Below are 22656 nucleotides of genomic sequence, written 5' to 3' on the forward strand. Positions count from 1 at the left end.
AAAGAAATATTTAATAGAATATGTAACGAGGTTGAATGATCGGATCGATGATAAAACATGTTCTACACAAAAGGCAAAATGATGGGTTTACTTTTTTACTATATATGCGCTGCGAAATTGGGTGTTGTCTATAAATAGAGTGCCCAAAGACATGGGCTACGTATGTACATAAAACCATTCGCGAAGTGTTACGGATTATTGTAATACCTTCTGCTAGGGTAGGCGTGTACAAAACCAAAATCAAAAAAACCGGCCCTTGCACTCGTTGCAAAAATGAATGTCTCAGAAATGCACAAAAATGAAACCAGTTGCGATGCAATTATCCAAAATTCAGGAAGCATTTGAGCGACGTCATCGACTTTGTCAGAAAAGCGAAAGGAAACAAACAGTTGTGATTTAATTTCAATGCACAACACAAACAAGCGACAACAATTAGCACAATCACATTTAATGGGCCCTCTTTCGGTATGCCCCCGTCTATACTTTAACTAAACTCTATCGACATGGGGGCTTTCCTGCTATTTAAAGTAATTAACGATATCTCGAATACCTTTCAATTATTTAATCGTCCAGTTGATGGCAGGTGTTCCGGTAAACTGTTGGGTTTCTTTTCTAGCTGGTTAATGACACAGTTTTGTCTCGTTTATGCTTGGACAAGGCCGTTGACCAAAATCCTCAAGAATGCCATCATGAAATTTGATAATGAGGCATGAAAATCGTTTAGAATTGAATATTAAAAACATGTTTTGGGCGCTTGCATTGGCAATGTTTTCAGAGTGAATACATGGCCACTAGATACTCTGTAGACGTAGAGATTAGTTTTATAGGAACTCGTTTGGAGAACGTATTACTTTGTGTTTTAAAAAAATTGTAAGAAATTAAATAAGTTTAACAACAATTCCTTAAAAAAATTGAATTAAAATAAAACAGAATTTGGAATGAATTAAGATTATTTCTAAAAGGTCTTAAAGTTATTATGAATTGATAACTTTCCTGAATAGAAAATTTGTTGGTCTGGAAACCTACGTCATTTTATTTAAAATCTATAAGTCCCCGATTCCGTATCGAAATATTTACGTTAGATAAAAATGCATCTAATAATTCGATCAATGCGAATCTCTAACAGTAATGTTATATTTTATTGTTTTTACGGGCTACGATCAATACAATGTTCTCGATATTTACAATTGTTTATCATATAATTAATATAATAACAGAAATTTTCACTTGAAAATGTTTTGTTTATTTTTTGAGTTTCGAATAATAAAAATCGTCGCATTTAACTCGGTCCATACTATATATCTCATTGAATACACATACATATACATTGTTCTTGTTTTTTTTTTTTTGTGTTTTGTTTTACTGTTTTGTGTATCTATATCTGTTTTATTTCCTATTTCCTATGCACTTGCTGCCACGTTTTCTCTATTTCTGTGGTATTCTCTCGTTTTTTGTTTTAGTCCTATCACACATCGCCAGGCAATAAATATTATTCTTGGTTTGTACTTGGGTAAAGAAACATCGTACCTTTATCTGGAACGTAAAAAATTTAAAAGAAGATTTTATTAAGAAATATTTACGATTTGGTTAGGTATCGAAGCTCACCTGGATTGTTGTAGAAGTTTGCGCTTAGACTAGGTTTTGGTGGAAGTTTGGGTGTGCCCTCATGGCTCGTGGCAATCGGAAAGAATTCCTTTGGGGACGAGCGTCTGTTCGGGTGCTGTGATGGATGTTGATGCTGTGAATGCGTATGCGTATGCGTATGCGGATGTGAATGGGAATGATGCTGTTGGTGCTGATGCTGGTGATGATGTTGATGCTGTTGTGCATAAGCCACTGGTTGTTGCGTTTGCGCAGTCTGTGGCCTTAGGCGTGTTTGATGCTGATGCTGCTGTTGCTGATGCTGTGGGAAACTGCTCGTCGTGCTGCCGTCTACTGTGCTGGGAATGTACGGTGACATGGGCGTCATAGGTGTCATGGGTGATGTGGTTGTCGAGGAGCTTAACGCTGGCGAGATCGACTGCGGCGGCTGCTGCAACTGTTGTTGCTGCTGTGGCTCTTCACTGCCCGCCATGGCCATGGACTGAGCCATCATTGTTGGAGTTGCGGCAGCACTATTGTTGGCCGTCACAGCTGACGTGTTCACACCCAGCGATGGTTGCTTTGCCGAATTACGGCGTATCATAATACTGCTCGTGTTGGGCAACAGCAGGCTGCTGCTCTTGCCCACAAACTCCTTTGGCTGACGGGTAAGGCCCGTTGCCGTGGAATGATTGAGTCTGGGCGGTATGGGCGGTGGGCTCAGCTCGCCATCGCGCGGAGGTAGCTATCAAAACAGAATAAAACGGTTAGAATATAAAGTTAATTAAGCAGGCCTCCACTTACTGTGGGTGCATCGGGCGCTTGGCGCTTCTGTGCCATATCCGCACAGCTTTCCGTGCGCTCTTTGCGTCGCGGTGGCAATGGTGGCGGCACCGCTCGATACTCCAATGTGGTTGCTGTGGGCACATTCACATGCGGCGATATGGGCACTGCGCCTGTCTGGCCCTGGCCCTGTTCACTGTTATAGTAGAAGCCGCCCAGCTGTGGACTCACATCACCGAAACCGCCGCTAATAAGCGTCACCGTGCTGGCAATGCTGTGCGTCGGACTATATTGCATCTGTTGGATGCGTCCATGGAATGGTGAGCGATTGCTGGCGGGCGGCGGCGGTGGTGGAGCAGTCTCGTGCCTTGGACTAATCATCAGCTTGGGCAGTGGCGATGGCGGCAACACATCAGCTGTATTCGCATCCGAAATGACATAACAATCTGACATGTTCCAGCTGCTGGTAGCCGCAGCCGATGTTGCCGGCGGTGGCAACTGTTGCTCCGCTGGACTAAACCCATCCGTTGGAGCATTGCTGTTGTGTGTCCAGACATGCGCTGCCGGCTTGCGTGGCAGATGCGGCGCCGGCGCCACTTCACCATTGTCTGTGGTGCGGTGCATCGTATGGCTGCTCCAGCTGCTGCCGCCATTGCGCTCCGGTATGATGACCGGCGCAAATACGGAATACGCATGGGGATTATGCTGCGGACTCTGATCGCCGATGCTGGCTGCCGTCGTACTTGCTGTTGACGACGCCGCCGCCGCCGCTGCTGGTGGCTCCACATTGGCTGGCGCATTGCTGGACAACTTATTGCTGTTGTTGTTTTGGTTCTGGCGACGAGGTTTAATGCCCGGCGATTTAAGCGGAATGTTCGGCCATTTGCGGGGCTGCAAAATGAAAAGGATTTGAGGTGAGACTTCTCGAGATTTTGTTGCTCAGGCGTTTAGACTTACGAATTTGGGTACAGTTTTGCAGGCGCGCGGCTCAATGCGTAGACTCTCATTGTATAGATAGTCGGACATTTCCTTGTCGGATAGTCCATTGAAGGGATCCAGCTGCTCGAAAAAGTGCCGTATGGTGGGTTCTTCGTTGAGACAATACGGCTGATTCTGGTACTGTTGTATCTCGCCGATGATCTCCGACACCTTTCGCCGTTTCGAGAAATTGATAAGCTCCGTGTTGGTCAACAGATCCGGATTGCCTTCCTCCAGATGCAAAATATTTGTTAGATAACGACCAAAGAATGGCACGCAGGGCGGATTAATGGAGCGCAAACGTTCCTGGTATTTCTTCAAATGATCCTCGCTCAGTTCACGGCACTCGTCCAGGAACTTACGATGCCGTTCTGGCAACCCATTGAATGTGGCGCGCAAACGAAAAACAGCAGCTGTGCCCATGGCAGCCACAATTGAGAGTATGCCATTGAAATTGTTTAACTCGAGCATGACCATCATCACCTCAATGGCGCGCTGCATAATGGCCAAACGTTCATCGTAGTTCTCCGCCTCCATGATGGACCTTTCGATCCAGCGCGTTACATTTGTGGTATGCTTCATGATCTTGAGCAGATTGGGACTCTTTAGTTCCTTGTCCTTCTTAGTCCACGGCGACCCGACCAGCTCCGATGGCTTCACATTCTTGTACATCTCAAATTCCAGCAGTGTCAGCTGTCGCGCCACCTCCAGCGGATGTAGAGTAAGCAGCGTAATCTCATCATCCGGCACATTCAGATGGTATTCAATGGGCGGCGGATCATGCCCGTAGGCATAGACGATTTTCTTATTGCTTTGTTTATTCTGCAGAGAAGAGATAGCCATAAATTAGTATATATTGTACGATTTGGTTGGATCTGGTTAACATATACGCTAAGATTTTCAATGCCTGAGAGTCTTAAAGCCAATTTAAATTATATTTAGAGGCGTGTCTGTTCAAACTTTTAACAGATCTGCCATGAATGTATAATAGTATCAGATTGTTTCTATAAATTGCTAACCTATTAAAGGCATAGGCATCTTTAAACTAATCATCTATGATTCATAGTCACAAGACATTAAATTGAAAATCTGACTAACAAATTACTTTTAATAGTTGCAATTTATGTAAGTTCAACGCTTTACCTTACGATCGACAATCTTGCGCACAGAGTCGACCCATTTACGCATGGATTTGCTGTTGACATCGTTGAGAAAGTGTAACAGTCTGTCCAGCAGTGTCGGATCCTTCTCAAAATCATAAAAATGATGATCCACCCAGTGCCGCAGCACATTTAGCACACGAAACTGCACCGGCTGGACAAACTCCTTGCGATAACGTTTCCAATCCTCGCGCTGCGAGTTCTTAAGCATTTTATCACTGTCCGCCGTTGACGCAGTCGCTGTCGCTGCATCCTTATCGAGATCAGAGTTACCGCCACCGCCGCCAATATTATTTGTCTGCTGTTCCTGATAAACCAGGCTCGGCTCGGGTATTTCAAAGCGCTCTATCAGCAACGTAAGCAGCTGCTGCGGTGAGCAAAAATACCGATATGTGGTGAGAAAGGTGCGCACAAATGTTGGATCCGCATAAATGTGATAGGTGAGGCGCTCAATTAGTTTGCACAGTGTGGCCCCCTTGATCATGGGCACCACACCGCTGTCTCGCTCCTCGAGCACAATATTCTCGGCGCTGTCCGGCACAGCAAACTTGTATATCTCCGGGCTGGGCATGCGTAGCGGATGTTTGCGCTCTATATCCTGCAGTATGCTGTCCAGTATGCGATCTAACATCGATTTGGTATTCACCATTATCAAATCCGCCATCCAATCGTTTTTGTGTTGGGCATTCTTAGCCGACAGCACAATGGCCGGATGCATGCGGGTGATTAGCTCAAAGCTATGCTTCAACTCCTCCGTGTCCGCACGATCGTTAATCTCGACGCGACGCATAAAAAACTTCTCCTTCAGCCTGTAGTCATAGGCGGTCGCGCCTGCCGATGGAGTTTGCTTTTTGGTATTCGCTTTGCATAGCACCATGAGGCCATCAAAAAGGAATACTTTACGCTCGCTCCAGATTCGCTTGCCTGAGCCGAGTTTGCTGAGTGCATCCTCTGCAAATTATTGTAATTAGTATATCGTTTTACTTAAAAGACGCACAAATCGACTTACCGCGTATGAACTCGTTACAATTTAGGCCCACATCCTTGTCATCCCAGTGCTCCACTTTGAGCTGGAGTTCGCGTGTGCGCTCAATGGCCATTTGGCGTCGAACGCGACCGCTGACCGGCACAAGTCGCTCCTTGGACAGATTGGCCATTACCTTTTCGAGATCACAGTGCAGCGGATGAAGCAAACCCTGCACCTGGGCAAAACTCTCGATGTCATCCTGTGATGTACTGAGATCCATAAGGTGCTTGATGTAATCAAAATAGACAAACGCATGGCAAATGGGCACCAGAAGCAGCTTGGGCAAATAATACTTGACCGCCTCTCGAAAGCCATGTCCCGCTGACATTAATGACAATGCATCTGGCTTGGCCAGCAGATTGCAACATATTATTTAATACTTCAGTTTACATTGTAATTTGAAAAACTCTCAACTCAAGAATCAAGAATAATTTGTACCATTAGGATTTACACATTCATTTAGGATTTACATTTCATTTATAAGAAATTTCTAATTTAGAACCCAAGTAAAGAAATATTTAATAGAATATGTAACGAGGTTGAATGATCGGATCGATGATAAAACATGTTCTACACAAAAGGCAAAATGATGGGTTTACTTTTTTACTATATATGCGCTGCGAAATTGGGTGTTGTCTATAAATAGAGTGCCCAAAGACATGGGCTACGTATGTACATAAAACCATTCGCGAAGTGTTACGGATTATTGTAATACCTTCTGCTAGGGTAGGCGTGTACAAAACCAAAATCAAAAAAACCGGCCCTTGCACTCGTTGCAAAAATAAATGTCTCAGAAATGCACAAAAATGAAACCAGTTGCGATGCAATTATCCAAAATTCAGGAAGCATTTGAGCGACGTCATCGACTTTGTCAGAAAAGCGAAAGGAAACAAACAGTTGTGATTTAATTTCAATGCACAACACAAACAAGCGACAACAATTAGCACAATCACATTTAATGGGCCCTCTTTCGGTATGCCCCCGTCTATACTTTAACTAAACTCTATCGACATGGGGGCTTTCCTGCTATTTAAAGTAATTAACGATATCTCGAATACCTTTCAATTATTTAATCGTCCAGTTGATGGCAGGTGTTCCGGTAAACTGTTGGGTTTCTTTTCTAGCTGGTTAATGACACAGTTTTGTCTCGTTTATGCTTGGACAAGGCCGTTGACCAAAATCCTCAAGAATGCCATCATGAAATTTGATAATGAGGCATGAAAATCGTTTAGAATTGAATATTAAAAACATGTTTTGGGCGCTTGCATTGGCAATGTTTTCAGAGTGAATACATGGCCACTAGATACTCTGTAGACGTAGAGATTAGTTTTATAGGAACTCGTTTGGAGAACGTATTACTTTGTGTTTTAAAAAAATTGTAAGAAATTAAATAAGTTTAACAATTCCTTAAAAAAATTGAATTAAAATAAAACAGAATTTGGAATGAATTAAGATTATTTCTAAAAGGTCTTAAAGTTATTATGAATTGATAACTTTCCTGAATAGAAAATTTGTTGGTCTGGAAACCTACGTCATTTTATTTAAAATCTATAAGTCCCCGATTCCGTATCGAAATATTTACGTTAGATAAAAATGCATCTAATAATTCGATCAATGCGAATCTCTAACAGTAATGTTATATTTTATTGTTTTTACGGGCTACGATCAATACAATGTTCTCGATATTTACAATTGTTTATCATATAATTAATATAATAACAGAAATTTTCACTTGAAAATGTTTTGTTTATTTTTTGAGTTTCGAATAATAAAAATCGTCGCATTTAACTCGGTCCATACTATATATCTCATTGAATACACATACATATACATTGTTCTTGTTTTTTTTTTTTTGTGTTTTGTTTTACTGTTTTGTGTATCTATATCTGTTTTATTTCCTATTTCCTATGCACTTGCTGCCACGTTTTCTCTATTTCTGTGGTATTCTCTCGTTTTTTGTTTTAGTCCTATCACACATCGCCAGGCAATAAATATTATTCTTGGTTTGTACTTGGGTAAAGAAACATCGTACCTTTATCTGGAACGTAAAAAATTTAAAAGAAGATTTTATTAAGAAATATTTACGATTTGGTTAGGTATCGAAGCTCACCTGGATTGTTGTAGAAGTTTGCGCTTAGACTAGGTTTTGGTGGAAGTTTGGGTGTGCCCTCATGGCTCGTGGCAATCGGAAAGAATTCCTTTGGGGACGAGCGTCTGTTCGGGTGCTGTGATGGATGTTGATGCTGTGAATGCGTATGCGTATGCGTATGCGGATGTGAATGGGAATGATGCTGTTGGTGCTGATGCTGGTGATGATGTTGATGCTGTTGTGCATAAGCCACTGGTTGTTGCGTTTGCGCAGTCTGTGGCCTTAGGCGTGTTTGATGCTGATGCTGCTGTTGCTGATGCTGTGGGAAACTGCTCGTCGTGCTGCCGTCTACTGTGCTGGGAATGTACGGTGACATGGGCGTCATAGGTGTCATGGGTGATGTGGTTGTCGAGGAGCTTAACGCTGGCGAGATCGACTGCGGCGGCTGCTGCAACTGTTGTTGCTGCTGTGGCTCTTCACTGCCCGCCATGGCCATGGACTGAGCCATCATTGTTGGAGTTGCGGCAGCACTATTGTTGGCCGTCACAGCTGACGTGTTCACACCCAGCGATGGTTGCTTTGCCGAATTACGGCGTATCATAATACTGCTCGTGTTGGGCAACAGCAGGCTGCTGCTCTTGCCCACAAACTCCTTTGGCTGACGGGTAAGGCCCGTTGCCGTGGAATGATTGAGTCTGGGCGGTATGGGCGGTGGGCTCAGCTCGCCATCGCGCGGAGGTAGCTATCAAAACAGAATAAAACGGTTAGAATATAAAGTTTATTAAGCAGGCCTCCACTTACTGTGGGTGCATCGGGCGCTTGGCGCTTCTGTGCCATATCCGCACAGCTTTCCGTGCGCTCTTTGCGTCGCGGTGGCAATGGTGGCGGCACCGCTCGATACTCCAATGTGGTTGCTGTGGGCACATTCACATGCGGCGATATGGGCACTGCGCCTGTCTGGCCCTGGCCCTGTTCACTGTTATAGTAGAAGCCGCCCAGCTGTGGACTCACATCACCGAAACCGCCGCTAATAAGCGTCACCGTGCTGGCAATGCTGTGCGTCGGACTATATTGCATCTGTTGGATGCGTCCATGGAATGGTGAGCGATTGCTGGCGGGCGGCGGCGGTGGTGGAGCAGTCTCGTGCCTTGGACTAATCATCAGCTTGGGCAGTGGCGATGGCGGCAACACATCAGCTGTATTCGCATCCGAAATGACATAACAATCTGACATGTTCCAGCTGCTGGTAGCCGCAGCCGATGTTGCCGGCGGTGGCAACTGTTGCTCCGCTGGACTAAACCCATCCGTTGGAGCATTGCTGTTGTGTGTCCAGACATGCGCTGCCGGCTTGCGTGGCAGATGCGGCGCCGGCGCCACTTCACCATTGTCTGTGGTGCGGTGCATCGTATGGCTGCTCCAGCTGCTGCCGCCATTGCGCTCCGGTATGATGACCGGCGCAAATACGGAATACGCATGGGGATTATGCTGCGGACTCTGATCGCCGATGCTGGCTGCCGTCGTACTTGCTGTTGACGACGCCGCCGCCGCCGCTGCTGGTGGCTCCACATTGGCTGGCGCATTGCTGGACAACTTATTGCTGTTGTTGTTTTGGTTCTGGCGACGAGGTTTAATGCCCGGCGATTTAAGCGGAATGTTCGGCCATTTGCGGGGCTGCAAAATGAAAAGGATTTGAGGTGAGACTTCTCGAGATTTTGTTGCTCAGGCGTTTAGACTTACGAATTTGGGTACAGTTTTGCAGGCGCGCGGCTCAATGCGTAGACTCTCATTGTATAGATAGTCGGACATTTCCTTGTCGGATAGTCCATTGAAGGGATCCAGCTGCTCGAAAAAGTGCCGTATGGTGGGTTCTTCGTTGAGACAATACGGCTGATTCTGGTACTGTTGTATCTCGCCGATGATCTCCGACACCTTTCGCCGTTTCGAGAAATTGATAAGCTCCGTGTTGGTCAACAGATCCGGATTGCCTTCCTCCAGATGCAAAATATTTGTTAGATAACGACCAAAGAATGGCACGCAGGGCGGATTAATGGAGCGCAAACGTTCCTGGTATTTCTTCAAATGATCCTCGCTCAGTTCACGGCACTCGTCCAGGAACTTACGATGCCGTTCTGGCAACCCATTGAATGTGGCGCGCAAACGAAAAACAGCAGCTGTGCCCATGGCAGCCACAATTGAGAGTATGCCATTGAAATTGTTTAACTCGAGCATGACCATCATCACCTCAATGGCGCGCTGCATAATGGCCAAACGTTCATCGTAGTTCTCCGCCTCCATGATGGACCTTTCGATCCAGCGCGTTACATTTGTGGTATGCTTCATGATCTTGAGCAGATTGGGACTCTTTAGTTCCTTGTCCTTCTTAGTCCACGGCGACCCGACCAGCTCCGATGGCTTCACATTCTTGTACATCTCAAATTCCAGCAGTGTCAGCTGTCGCGCCACCTCCAGCGGATGTAGAGTAAGCAGCGTAATCTCATCATCCGGCACATTCAGATGGTATTCAATGGGCGGCGGATCATGCCCGTAGGCATAGACGATTTTCTTATTGCTTTGTTTATTCTGCAGAGAAGAGATAGCCATAAATTAGTATATATTGTACGATTTGGTTGGATCTGGTTAACATATACGCTAAGATTTTCAATGCCTGAGAGTCTTAAAGCCAATTTAAATTATATTTAGAGGCGTGTCTGTTCAAACTTTTAACAGATCTGCCATGAATGTATAATAGTATCAGATTGTTTCTATAAATTGCTAACCTATTAAAGGCATAGGCATCTTTAAACTAATCATCTATGATTCATAGTCACAAGACATTAAATTGAAAATCTGACTAACAAATTACTTTTAATAGTTGCAATTTATGTAAGTTCAACGCTTTACCTTACGATCGACAATCTTGCGCACAGAGTCGACCCATTTACGCATGGATTTGCTGTTGACATCGTTGAGAAAGTGTAACAGTCTGTCCAGCAGTGTCGGATCCTTCTCAAAATCATAAAAATGATGATCCACCCAGTGCCGCAGCACATTTAGCACACGAAACTGCACCGGCTGGACAAACTCCTTGCGATAACGTTTCCAATCCTCGCGCTGCGAGTTCTTAAGCATTTTATCACTGTCCGCCGTTGACGCAGTCGCTGTCGCTGCATCCTTATCGAGATCAGAGTTACCGCCACCGCCGCCAATATTATTTGTCTGCTGTTCCTGATAAACCAGGCTCGGCTCGGGTATTTCAAAGCGCTCTATCAGCAACGTAAGCAGCTGCTGCGGTGAGCAAAAATACCGATATGTGGTGAGAAAGGTGCGCACAAATGTTGGATCCGCATAAATGTGATAGGTGAGGCGCTCAATTAGTTTGCACAGTGTGGCCCCCTTGATCATGGGCACCACACCGCTGTCTCGCTCCTCGAGCACAATATTCTCGGCGCTGTCCGGCACAGCAAACTTGTATATCTCCGGGCTGGGCATGCGTAGCGGATGTTTGCGCTCTATATCCTGCAGTATGCTGTCCAGTATGCGATCTAACATCGATTTGGTATTCACCATTATCAAATCCGCCATCCAATCGTTTTTGTGTTGGGCATTCTTAGCCGACAGCACAATGGCCGGATGCATGCGGGTGATTAGCTCAAAGCTATGCTTCAACTCCTCCGTGTCCGCACGATCGTTAATCTCGACGCGACGCATAAAAAACTTCTCCTTCAGCCTGTAGTCATAGGCGGTCGCGCCTGCCGATGGAGTTTGCTTTTTGGTATTCGCTTTGCATAGCACCATGAGGCCATCAAAAAGGAATACTTTACGCTCGCTCCAGATTCGCTTGCCTGAGCCGAGTTTGCTGAGTGCATCCTCTGCAAATTATTGTAATTAGTATATCGTTTTACTTAAAAGACGCACAAATCGACTTACCGCGTATGAACTCGTTACAATTTAGGCCCACATCCTTGTCATCCCAGTGCTCCACTTTGAGCTGGAGTTCGCGTGTGCGCTCAATGGCCATTTGGCGTCGAACGCGACCGCTGACCGGCACAAGTCGCTCCTTGGACAGATTGGCCATTACCTTTTCGAGATCACAGTGCAGCGGATGAAGCAAACCCTGCACCTGGGCAAAACTCTCGATGTCATCCTGTGATGTACTGAGATCCATAAGGTGCTTGATGTAATCAAAATAGACAAACGCATGGCAAATGGGCACCAGAAGCAGCTTGGGCAAATAATACTTGACCGCCTCTCGAAAGCCATGTCCCGCTGACATTAATGACAATGCATCTGGCTTGGCCAGCAGATTGCTGAGTGCATCGCGCGACGCCTGCGAGGTGACATCGTGTGCATATTTCTTATACACATCAAACTCCTCGGCCTCGGCTAGCTCCTCAAAGCAGCTGGCAACGCAGGGCGCATTCTGTTCCTGCGACATTTCAATTACATCCTCCAGAGAGCCCAATAGCGTTACCGTAACCTCATATATATCCATAATATTTGAGAAGATCGGCTCCAGCTCCTTGGGATCGCGCGCTATCTTGACAAGCTCTTCGCGAAATACCCGTATAATCATATGCAAATCCCGTTGATATTGTTTTTCATCGTTGATCAGCTCCTTCACTGTCTCCTCGTACGTGGCGCTCGCACGCTGCGCCTGCAGAGACAGCGGACTGGGCAGGACATTACACTTGAGCTGCTCGCTGCTACGATTGAGCATATCGAGTAGGACACCATCCGCATTGAGAACCACCTCAATATCCTCTTTCACGATTTCGCTATGCGCGATGTTGCACACATAATCCGCAGCCATTTTCAGTATATCCGATGAGATGCACTCGAGCACAGCGACCAAATATGCCGATACGGAGCTATCGATTTTATATTGTAGCACATCTTTCTGCAGCAGCGTATGAACACGCTCTGTGGGCAGCAAACATTTGCGCTTCTTCGAATTGATCACCTCGTTGGCCTCCTTGAGGGCCCAACGATCAAGCGGTGATTTGTTCACCTTCTCCTCCACATCCTGCACTGAGTGTGGCAATGGCTGCGCGCATAATTTTGCCAAGAGGCGGACGCATAGATTCTCCACGTAGAGCAGGGCATCTTCTTTGGCTGTTACGCGCGGATTCACCTGCTCCAACACCTTGCGCAGTGATGGTACAAATAGGCCGCGCCAACGTGCCGCATTCTCGTTTTTCGTAAAATCATAGCCATCGGTGTCATGCACGGTGGAGGCAATGCCAACGCTAATCCCATGGCTGCCAACGCTGGAAAACATTTCTGCACTCCACACTCACATACATGCGCATACACACACACACATGCACATGTACACGCGCACACACATACACAAGCTCTTGTTATTAGTCAACAGCAACGTCTTCGTCGGGCAGCAACATTTTTAGCGTTTGCGTCTGTCCTCTTTTTTCGTTTAGTGTTTTTTGCTGCTTGACTTACGCGCCGTGATATCTATTTGCAACCGTAACGAACAAAAACAAAACTATGTTTTCACATACTATACACACAATTTTTTTCAATATATTTTCTCTGCAAATTCTGCTTACAACGACGTTAAGTTAGCAGCAACATTCGTTTATCAGTGCTGGCAAACGCTACACATATTCGATAAGCGATAACTTTCATATTACGTTGCACCTTATTTAAATTAATATCTATACCAAAGTAGTTAATTCCCATTTCAGCGGTAATAATCCAGTCTTTATACAGAATGTGTATTGTCTTATGCACATAATAACGGGCAACCGAACTAAAAAGCTTAAATACCCAAATTAGTGAAATAATCCTGATATGTCTTTGAAAGTGACAAATGAATAAAAAGCAATAAACTTCCAATAATTTAAAGGTATTAAACTCATAATTAGTAAGCAATTTATTAAAAACATTATTAAATTGCTGTTAAAATGGTACGCAAGTCTTGTTGTGATCAATTTAGTAGAGGAACTTCTAGTCCAGTCCCACCCTAAAATATATATTTATAACTAAAACTCTAAGGTTTCAAAAATTTTGTTTTTCATCTGGCCATACCATACTCTCTATCCATTCACGATAAAAGGAAACTAAAGTATGACTTGAAAATGAATACCTTAAGGTACATAGAGCACCACCAGACAGAACACCAAAAACCTCAAAAAGGCAATCATTATCATTATGAATGGTAAACAATGGACCACCAGAATCTCCATTGCAAACGTCTCCCAAATCGTTTTTGGGTCCTGCACAAATTTGTTTATCCATATTGAAAGTTAGGTCATTAGGACATTTCTTAGAATCTGCTTTAACCACTGTTCCAATTAACAACACATTTGATTTGCTTCGAGTATTATGATACCCCCAACCACCAACAGTATATTCTCCAGTTGTACTGCTAGTAGATGTGGATAGGCAGGCTGGCTTTATAAATTTTGTTGTAATATCCGCCTCATTGTGCAGTTTCAACAGGGCAAGATCAGCATAAGGATCATCTGTGGTAAAGTTGGGATGAGCAAAGACTGTCACATTAAACCGCGTGCCGGAATTATTTTTATCATGGGCTCCTAACAGCACAGAAAATTCCCTATAAATAATAATATATAATAAAATAATATTAAAACAGTGTTAAAAGACCTACCTATCCGGAAATTGGATTTTATCCACACAATGTGCCGCCGTGAGCACAAACATTGAATTTAATAACGTGCCACCGCAATGTGATTCATATACACTTTGATTTAACAGTCGATTTTGTATCAAGGCCATAAAAGGAAATGCATGCGGATTTGGTTGACTTCCATTCATAACGAGCGGTTCCCTCGAACAAAAGTCTCTAATCTTTGTAAATTCCAAGCATTCTGCCATATAATAAGTCAGAAGAATGCAAATACCAGTAATTAAATAAAGATATACAAAATTAAATTCTCTAGAATGGTATTATTATTCTAGAAATATCTCCGTCCCATAAAGTATATAAATTCTTGATCGAGCTGAGTTGATCTAGAATATATACATTAACTGCCACTGACATATAGAGTTTTTTCTGACAGATTATAATAGCTAGAGGTATCATGTTGGATACAAGAATAAAAACAAGTAAGAGGTTCTAGTCGGGAGCTCCCGACTAGGGGATACCCTGAACCCTCTTCTTCCAACATCAAATGCATATATATATTCTATTTTAGAAGCTATATGTCAAGTTTGGTGACTCTAGCTCTTATTATTTACCAAAATTGCCCAAAAACAGGATATCGTTATCGATTATTATCGATTGCTTGGAAACGGAGCAAGTTATCGATTATCGGAAACAAAAATTTTAAGTTTCTAGCTCTTATAGGTTCTGAGATCCTTGCGTTCATACATACGGACGGACGGACGGACGGACGGACGGACGGACAGACAGACGGACATGGCTAGATCGACTCGGCTATTGATGCTGATCAAGAATATATATACTTTATGGGGTCGGAGATGCTTCCTTCTGCCTGTTACATACATTTGGATTTTGCACAAATACAATATACCCTTATACCCATTTTTAATGAGTTCAGGGTATAAAAATATCAAATTCAATTAAGAACAACCAGAGAATACGTTCATCGCATGCCTAGAATTCCTGAGCATAAAATCTAATTTTTACTCAGTAATTAAATAACTTATATATATTACTTACTTTTTTCGGCAATAACTTTCTTTTTATTGTTCCAACAGCAAACTATATTATCTTTATCACTGCAATATTGAATTCCATTTTCTGATTGCACAAAACTTGCATAATATTTTAAATGTTTACATTCCTCGAAGGGAACACAGTCGTATTCACAGTCTTGAGTATTTGTTTCGGTTGGAAAACAATTAATCAATGTAATTGATATTAAAAACATTATTTTCATACTATAAGAACTCATTTTAAGCTTTGCACAGATACGAGTCTCAAGTGTAGCCGATAAACTGTAACGTGTTGTGTCTATTTAATTGCAGGCAAGCTTTAAAATGTCAATTATGTTAATTGCACAGCGTTCTGATTTTAATTAGGCTTAAGGTTATCGAAAACGCTTAAAAATGTCTTTAAAAAAAAAGCAAGTAAGAGGCGGGAGTTCCCGACTAGTGGATACCCTCAACCCTCTTCTACCAAACGAGCTCGATTCGAGCTTGATGATATTTTCGAAAGTAGATCTTATTGTGCTTTCCTTTCAATTTCCTTCAAATTGTGGCTTAAATTGGTGGATAGATAAAAAAAATTGCTGGATAATTATTTGATTTATATCTGTATGGTGGTAGCGATTAGGTGGCAATAGCTTTAAAATGAAAGGTACTTAATATAGATATATATATAGTTAGCTATTGTTATTTAAGAAGCTACTTGTCAAGTTTGGTGACTCTACGTTCTTACATTCAAACTTTTAGCTCTTACTGGTTCTGAGATCCTTGCGTTCATACATACGGACGGACGGAGAGATAATATTTGCACAAATACATTACACCCTTTTTACTCGTGTTTACTCAGATAAATATTTTGCGTACTCCCACTGGAGAAAATATATTCTACGGTTATTTTCAATACAGAAAATTTGAGAAAATCCGATCCGGCATATAAACTTGACAAAAGGTGGGTCTTCCTAAATAATTTATATGCGTACAATCATTTGCTTATGTGTATTTACTATAACAATAGTGCGCGTTTATCTCGATATTTAGAGTTTGTGCATCAGTTATCTTTCCAGCAGTGTGCCGCGTTGTTTTTTTTGCGGCGGTGGCATTTCTTCCGCCTTGGGCTTGGCGCCCAGGTCAGCCAGTTTTCCACCCTTGCGCTGCAGCTGCTTCTCAATGATACGCGCATTGTTGGCATAGCTATCGGCTATCTCTCGCTGTAATATGGAGAGACAAAACTTGTATTATTCAAAATAAAAGGTGTGTGATCAGTTTTTATACCGCCTCAATTTCATCCTCCTCTTCGTCTATGGTGGATACCGTAACGGAGCTAAATTTGCCCATATTCTTGGTGTGACGCGTGACCATAATCTTTTTGCCACTCGCGTCCACTATTCCCAAATCCTCATTGCTGGGAGCAGCTGTTGTGCTTGGCGGCGCACTCGCGGCATTAGTTGTGCTGCTGACTGTTTTGTCTTTCGCCTCCGCTGCCAACAGCATTGCCACTGGCTTCTCACCTTTGTTGCGCACCAGCGCATTGCTCATGACAAATGTGACATGGGAGTCGGAATTGTGTCGATAGTACAATGGCAGGGTGCAGTTACGGCACTGTAAATTAGAGTTTATGTTAATAATATCATACATATAAGCAATGAAATCTCTATTAACGAACAGCTGCGTATTGCGAAACTCTATGGGCGAGCATATAACAGAGCGGACAGCAGAACTAATAATACAAAAACAAAAAAATGACAGCAAAAATTTCTAGAGTTCTTTCAAATTGTAAAAATACTTTGCAATTAGTTAACATAGATTTTCCTGAGTTAGATGTTTTGTAAACTAGACATCTAGCCTTAAGTTTTGAGCCGCGGCTGTTCGCTTAAAGAAGCTTTCACTATATTAATTATATGGAATATTTCTATTTATTAATACACACGCTGTATCGATACTGCTTCTCAATGCCCTTGCCCTTGCGGCGTATGTAGATCATTCTGGGCGCCGGGTTGTAAGTTAATTTATTGGCATGTTCATTGGCATCAATAACTCGCGCATTATCTGCTTCGCGCAGCGGCAACTGCTCTAATGTACAATCTGTCATATAAATTTGTAAATTTAATAAAGGTTTTGAATGTAAACACATTTTTACGCACCCAAAATCAGCGACATTTTGCCACATAAGCAATAGTATATGTTTAACGGCTTCTCCTCAGTATATTCCTCTTGATCTTTTGTATCCGAGCAAACAATGCTACGCGAAACAACTTTTGGCATATTAAATTTTATTTAAATAACACTATTTGCGTAAATTGTGGCAACAACGCCAGATAATGAATGTCCAGTGTTGGGTAATTAGTCATTTACAAAACAGCTGTGCTATAATTCGTCATAAAGATTCTATCGACAATCGATAGCATCATTTTTATATGTTATCGCAACTTCTTAGCAATTGTATTTAAATGTGTTCTAAAACTAAGGACAAACCTAGCGTGCAGCAAATAGCTGAACTATGTTACAGCAAATTTCGCGATTTACCAAAAACTGGCAAACCCAGAAGCAGCCAATGGACAGTTCTGGCCGGCATAGTGCAATACGACAGACGAACGCAAACCAGCAAAGTGGTTGCACTTGCTACTGGGTTCGTACAGTTTAAACAGAAGCATATTTAATATGCAGCTTACTAATTGTAAATACTCAGCACCAGATGCATTGGTGCGAGTAAGCTATGTGCCAAAGGCTTTTTAATAAATGATTCCCATGCGGAAGTGTTGGCGCGACGAGCTTTCCTACGCTATTTGCACAACCAGCTATTGACGGCAAACGCGCAGAAGGATCAGCAACAGGATGCAGCGCAGTCAATCTTCAGTTGGAAACCAGCGGCTGGCTGTTTTACGCTCAACGAGCAGCTTGAGTATCACTTCCTGAGCACACAAACGCCCTGTGGAGATGCGTGCATTGTGGCCGACAGCGAGCCCTCGACGCTGCCAGCGAAGCGATCGCGATTGGACCCAAAAGCGGCTTTGCCTCTAACGACAAGCTCTACGGTATTCACGGGCGCCAAGTTAATAAGCCAGCAGAAAGACCAGTGTGATGACATGCTGCAAACGCCAGCAGCATTGCGCACCAAACCGGGTCGTGGTGAACGCACGCTATCCATGTCCTGCAGCGACAAGTTGTCCCGCTGGAATGTGCTGGGTGTTCAAGGCGCGCTTCTGGATATGGTTATCGATAAGCCCATTTACTTTAGCAGCCTCAACTTTTGTTGTGCCGAAGCGCGTCTGGAGAGCCTGCAGCGTGCCATTTATCAACGCTGGCGAGGCAGAAACTGCACACTGGGACGCTACCAGCCTCAGGAGCCATGCATACGCATAGATAATCGACTCAAATTTGAGCATGCGCAATATGCGGAATGGCAGCCGGCGCCGAGTAGCCTTATTTGGGCCCAGTTGCCCGAGTCGTTAAGGTGAGCTGTGCTCAGCTCTGGGAGTATTTTTTAATCTCTAAATCTTCCACAGACCCTATGAGATTGCAGTAGATGGCAAGCGTCAGGGCGTCACCAAACAGAAACTGAATACTGTACAAGCTGCTTTGGCAGTGAGTAAATATAGGCTGCTACTCAATTGCTTGGACTTGTTGCACTGCTGTCAAGAGCTGCGCGAAAAGTTCGATCTGCATTTAAATGATCTCGAAACTATAAGCTATGCCGAGTGCAAAGCCTTGGCAAAGGATTACCAGCTGGCCTGGCGGCAATTAAAATGCGAATATTTTGAGCAATGGACTTGCAAACCAAAAGAGCTGCTGCAATTCGGCAAACAGACTGCATGACATACGTTCAAACTATCATTCTCCAGTTCCCTATTTCTAGCTCTATTTCAACTATTTCGAGATTTGTATATGATAAGGTGGTAAGTCAAACAGTTTTTAATTAATTTGAAAAAATTTAAAGCAAGAAAGATAGATATAGAATAGAAGTGAATTATTTTTCCTCCGGAATATCAATTGTTTGTTTATTATTAACCAAGCCTTAAACTTAATTATTGGGTATATAATAACGTAGTTATAAGTTTGCAATAAAAGAATTTTATTTAACCAGCTGTAAAATTCTTCGCTTATTTTGTTCAGTATCTGGACTAAGACTGAAGTACAAAAATTGGCTTACGGCGTGAGCCTTACGCTATACTTAAAGCTAAACCAAAATTGGAGAAGAATAAAATTGTTATTTTTTATTATTTAAAAAAATATCCATTATCAAAAGCATGTTAACTAAGAAAGAAGTGCTTTTAAATATTTTAAACAGATTTACGGGTCGAAACTTGAATTGGTTCAGGCATGACTATAATTTAATTTAATTAAACACTACCACACCACAATGGAAATTGTGCGGGGTGAGGATAGTTGGCAAATGAAGTTTGCTTTTTCCAGGCATTGCGCCTGCTTCATCACAAAACCATCTTCGTAATCGCTTACTAAGACTACACAGTTTAATTCTTCATCCATTTCATTGGGGTCCTTCACATGCTGCACATCCTCATCGATCCATTTCTCATAGCCAGTCTGTAGACCCGTCGCAATCGAAACATATTCCTCTTGACCCAGTCGATTAATGTCCAGCCAATAGCTTTGACTCACATTCAGTCGAAGGCCTACAAGCAGCCTTTCGTCTTCCATTTCCAGGTTAATTAGATTACCGCCTTTTTGTCGACATTCCTGTGCCGCTTGAAACCAGTTGAGTTGCTTGTTTGCAATAAAATAAAACTTACGACCAATTAATTCGAACGGTTTTAACTGAGCTACATATTCCTGCGGCACGAAATCTATTGTCTTGTACTCCAGACGGGTGCTAAGCGTAGTTGCTATTAGAATTTTTTATTTAATTGGTACATAATTGTGATTGGCTATAATATTCGATGACTCTTACATTCAACCCGTTTCGTTTGCACCAGCATATAAAGCAGCAGCACGGAAAAAACAATATACCGAAACATTTTAATCGCTCAAAAGTTAAATTCCCACTGGGCTTAGTTATTATTATTTGCATATACTTAAAGCTATATTTGCCTTTGCACGCCTGCTCTGACTAACTATTCTGCAGATTATCCGCTATAAATAATACATATACTGGAGCATTAATCAACACAGTCGTCGTTTAGTTGTTACAGGATCCCAACTAATAAATGAATAATGAATGTTTCGATACAATGCACTATGGGCTAGGTAGCTGGTTTTTTTGAAAAATGAACATGTTTCGAATATGCAGTAAATAAAAAATTGGAATTGGATCTTTAGCTAAAATGTTGGCCTTTTTAGACAAATAATATTTTAATTAATTTAGGGACAAATATCCTGCCGTAGCTGGAATAACACCTTGCATCAATTTTTTTTACATTTTCATGCACAAACTGAAGAGCAAATTAAATACAAGCAAGTAAGAGGTTCTAGTCGGGAGCTCCCGACTAGGGGATCCAACACCAAATGCAAATATATATTATTCTAGAAGTTTGGTGACTCTAGCTCTTATTATTTACCAAAATTGCTTAAAAAACAGGATTTCGATATAGATTTTTATCGATTACATGGAAACGGGGCACGTTATCCAATATTGGAAACAAACTCGATCTGCGCGGGCACTAGGAGGACCTTCTTCCTAAATTTTAGGTCTCTAGCTCTTACGGAATCTGAGATCCTTGCGTTTATACATACGGACGGACAGACAGTCGGACATGGCTAGATCGACTCGGCTATTGATGCGATCATTTGATGTTGGAAGAAGAGGCTTCAGGGTATCCCCTAGTCGGGAGCTCCCGACTAGAACCTCTTACTTTTTTTTTTAATTGTTCTGTTATTATGAGAAACAACTTAAATTAAATTTATATGAGTATTTACAAACTACTTATTCTACTGGTAAGTCTGATATACAAATTTACAAGGATGACTATATAAATCGATATGGGAAATCGATTGGGTGAGAACTTTTTTTAAAGAACGCCTAGCCAGACGATTAGGATGTTTTCCCAGTCGCGCTATGTAATATTCAGCCTGTATATTTATAACGTCCCCGACTTTGGGCACTCCTAGGTCTTTTTCCAAATCGGATGTTCTAATATAACAGGGGGCACCAGACAGATATCGGAGCGATTTCGTAAGACGAGAGTTTGCAGCAATGCCGTATGCCTGAATACAATAATGCCAGGCAGGAGCTATGCAGGTTTTATTGATGGTTACTTTATTTTTTAAAGATAACGCATCTCTACTGTTTAGAAGTTATCTTAGTTTTCCCAATCTGTTTTTCAGGATTACTAAAACACTTGTGATGTGCTTGTTAAAATTCTAGCGCCTGTCTAAGTGCACCCCTAAGTATTTGTAGCTGTTGTGGTGCGTCACCAATTGCTGGAGCTTCAATGTTGACCACGACAGTTGCAGCGGGAGATATGTCGAAGCAATGGTTAATTCACCCCTGCTGGTTGCAATCTGGATGCTGGCCATTTGGAATTTATCCGTCCTTACTTGTTCATTTTGGGAAAATTCGATCTCCTGCTTAATAAGCACCGCCGCTTCACCTCTTGATCTATCGATAAGATGATCCGGTTTGTAGCCAGGTCTCTGTAATAAGTATCTCATCAATGTTATGTTCAATTAGGAAGTGCTTAAGCTTCTCCACATACCCAGAGATATCAGGGGCATTCCACAATCCGAGGCTTAGTGAACTGTTCATCAGTTTCTGGCAGTCAAAAGACTTAGACACATTTGTTTAAGGAACTGATTCATCTCCTGAAGTTCCTTAAACATAGATTGTAGAGTGTCGACTTTCACCGCGAGAGCCTCTATTGCCGCTTCCAACCTTGAACTAATGCGGGGTGGGGTTTTTTGGTTCTTGGGGGCAGAGTTCCTATTTTGCCGTTGTCTCTTTATTGAATTTTTCTAGATCAGAACGCAGAGTATCGGCATATGAAAAATTTCCTCGCACTAAGGCTGCTGGATTATATTGCTGGCGGTCTTTTTTGCTACTGACATTGTTTTTCAATCCTATAGTTCTTACTTTAGTGCTTACTTTTGGCCTTCGTTCCTTCGTCCTAGCCTTGTAAACATTGCATCCCTTATGCAAAGCCCCATGATTTCCACCGCAGTTGTTATAGCAGAGTTTCTCAACCAAAGTTTCTTTGCCTTGAGCTGTTGGGTGATTTTGAGCACACTTTCAACAGGTATAAGGGCTCATACAATAGTTTTTTGTATGTCCAAATCCTTGGCATCTGTGGCAAAGAATGGCATCCAAATTCTTCTTAGGCACCTCCACCAAGACTCTTTGTCGCCCTATTTGCTTGATTTTCAGCGCTTCCTCATTATTTTTATTATTATTCCTCAATAGCTTCCTGTTGTCGGACCTTACGAGAACGAGGGTTGTG

At 42.7% G+C, this 22656-nt stretch overlaps 5 protein-coding genes across 8 annotated transcripts; 1 reads left to right on the forward strand and 4 right to left on the reverse strand.

The window, feature by feature from the left end:
* Nucleotides 1-1220: 1220 nt before the first annotated feature.
* On the reverse strand, nucleotides 1221-13624 carry LOC115769314 (protein son of sevenless). Of its 3 annotated transcripts, none has more exons than XM_030714045.1 (7): nucleotides 11922-13624; nucleotides 5512-5887; nucleotides 4486-5453; nucleotides 3322-4164; nucleotides 2386-3255; nucleotides 1606-2326; nucleotides 1221-1533 (listed from the first exon to the last, which is right to left on the reverse strand). In XM_030714045.1, exons 1-7 carry the CDS (start codon nucleotides 12894-12896, stop codon nucleotides 1490-1492), a joined length of 4797 nt encoding a protein of 1598 aa, XP_030569905.1. In that variant the 5' UTR covers nucleotides 12897-13624; the 3' UTR covers nucleotides 1221-1489. The 3 variants fall into 3 exon arrangements, with proteins under 3 accessions (XP_030569905.1, XP_030569908.1, XP_030569906.1); XM_030714048.1 differs by having other exon boundaries at nucleotides 5512-5871; nucleotides 11906-13624; XM_030714046.1 differs by lacking the exons at nucleotides 1221-1533; nucleotides 1606-2326; nucleotides 2386-3255; ... (1 more) ...; nucleotides 4486-5453; nucleotides 5512-5887 and adding exons at nucleotides 7255-7567; nucleotides 7640-8360; nucleotides 8420-9289; nucleotides 9356-10198; nucleotides 10520-11487 and having other exon boundaries at nucleotides 11546-13624.
* Nucleotides 13623-15779, reverse strand: LOC115769315 (mast cell protease 2-like). The gene is made up of 3 exons (XM_030714049.1): nucleotides 15282-15779; nucleotides 14247-14466; nucleotides 13623-14192 (listed from the first exon to the last, which is right to left on the reverse strand). The coding sequence occupies exons 1-3, from the start codon at nucleotides 15514-15516 to the stop codon at nucleotides 13634-13636; spliced, it is 1014 nt and encodes a 337-aa protein (XP_030569909.1). The 5' UTR covers nucleotides 15517-15779; the 3' UTR covers nucleotides 13623-13633.
* Nucleotides 15780-16115: 336 nt separating this feature from the next.
* LOC115769233 (UPF0428 protein CG16865) lies at nucleotides 16116-17577 on the reverse strand. Of its 2 annotated transcripts, XM_030713946.1 has the most exons (4): nucleotides 17410-17577; nucleotides 17196-17350; nucleotides 16541-16867; nucleotides 16116-16476 (listed from the first exon to the last, which is right to left on the reverse strand). In XM_030713946.1, exons 1-4 carry the CDS (start codon nucleotides 17528-17530, stop codon nucleotides 16321-16323), a joined length of 759 nt encoding a protein of 252 aa, XP_030569806.1. In that variant the 5' UTR covers nucleotides 17531-17577; the 3' UTR covers nucleotides 16116-16320. The 2 variants fall into 2 exon arrangements, with proteins under 2 accessions (XP_030569806.1, XP_030569807.1); XM_030713947.1 differs by lacking the exons at nucleotides 17196-17350; nucleotides 17410-17577 and adding an exon at nucleotides 16932-17044 and having other exon boundaries at nucleotides 16120-16476.
* Nucleotides 17578-17715: 138 nt separating this feature from the next.
* On the forward strand, nucleotides 17716-19100 carry LOC115769192 (tRNA-specific adenosine deaminase 1). Its single transcript, XM_030713895.1, has 3 exons — nucleotides 17716-17894; nucleotides 17955-18719; nucleotides 18772-19100. The coding sequence occupies exons 1-3, from the start codon at nucleotides 17716-17718 to the stop codon at nucleotides 19079-19081; spliced, it is 1254 nt and encodes a 417-aa protein (XP_030569755.1). The 3' UTR covers nucleotides 19082-19100.
* A 494-nt stretch (nucleotides 19101-19594) lies between these two features.
* LOC115769231 (C-type lectin 37Db-like) lies at nucleotides 19595-20625 on the reverse strand. The gene is made up of 2 exons (XM_030713943.1): nucleotides 20175-20625; nucleotides 19595-20109 (listed from the first exon to the last, which is right to left on the reverse strand). The coding sequence occupies exons 1-2, from the start codon at nucleotides 20239-20241 to the stop codon at nucleotides 19613-19615; spliced, it is 564 nt and encodes a 187-aa protein (XP_030569803.1). The 5' UTR covers nucleotides 20242-20625; the 3' UTR covers nucleotides 19595-19612.
* Nucleotides 20626-22656: the final 2031 nt, after the last annotated feature.

This window comes from Drosophila novamexicana, unplaced genomic scaffold, assembly GCF_003285875.2.
Source record: "Drosophila novamexicana strain 15010-1031.04,08,12 unplaced genomic scaffold, DnovRS2.1 tig00004549-arrow-arrow-pilon, whole genome shotgun sequence".
Lineage (NCBI taxonomy): Eukaryota > Metazoa > Arthropoda > Insecta > Diptera > Drosophilidae > Drosophila > Drosophila novamexicana.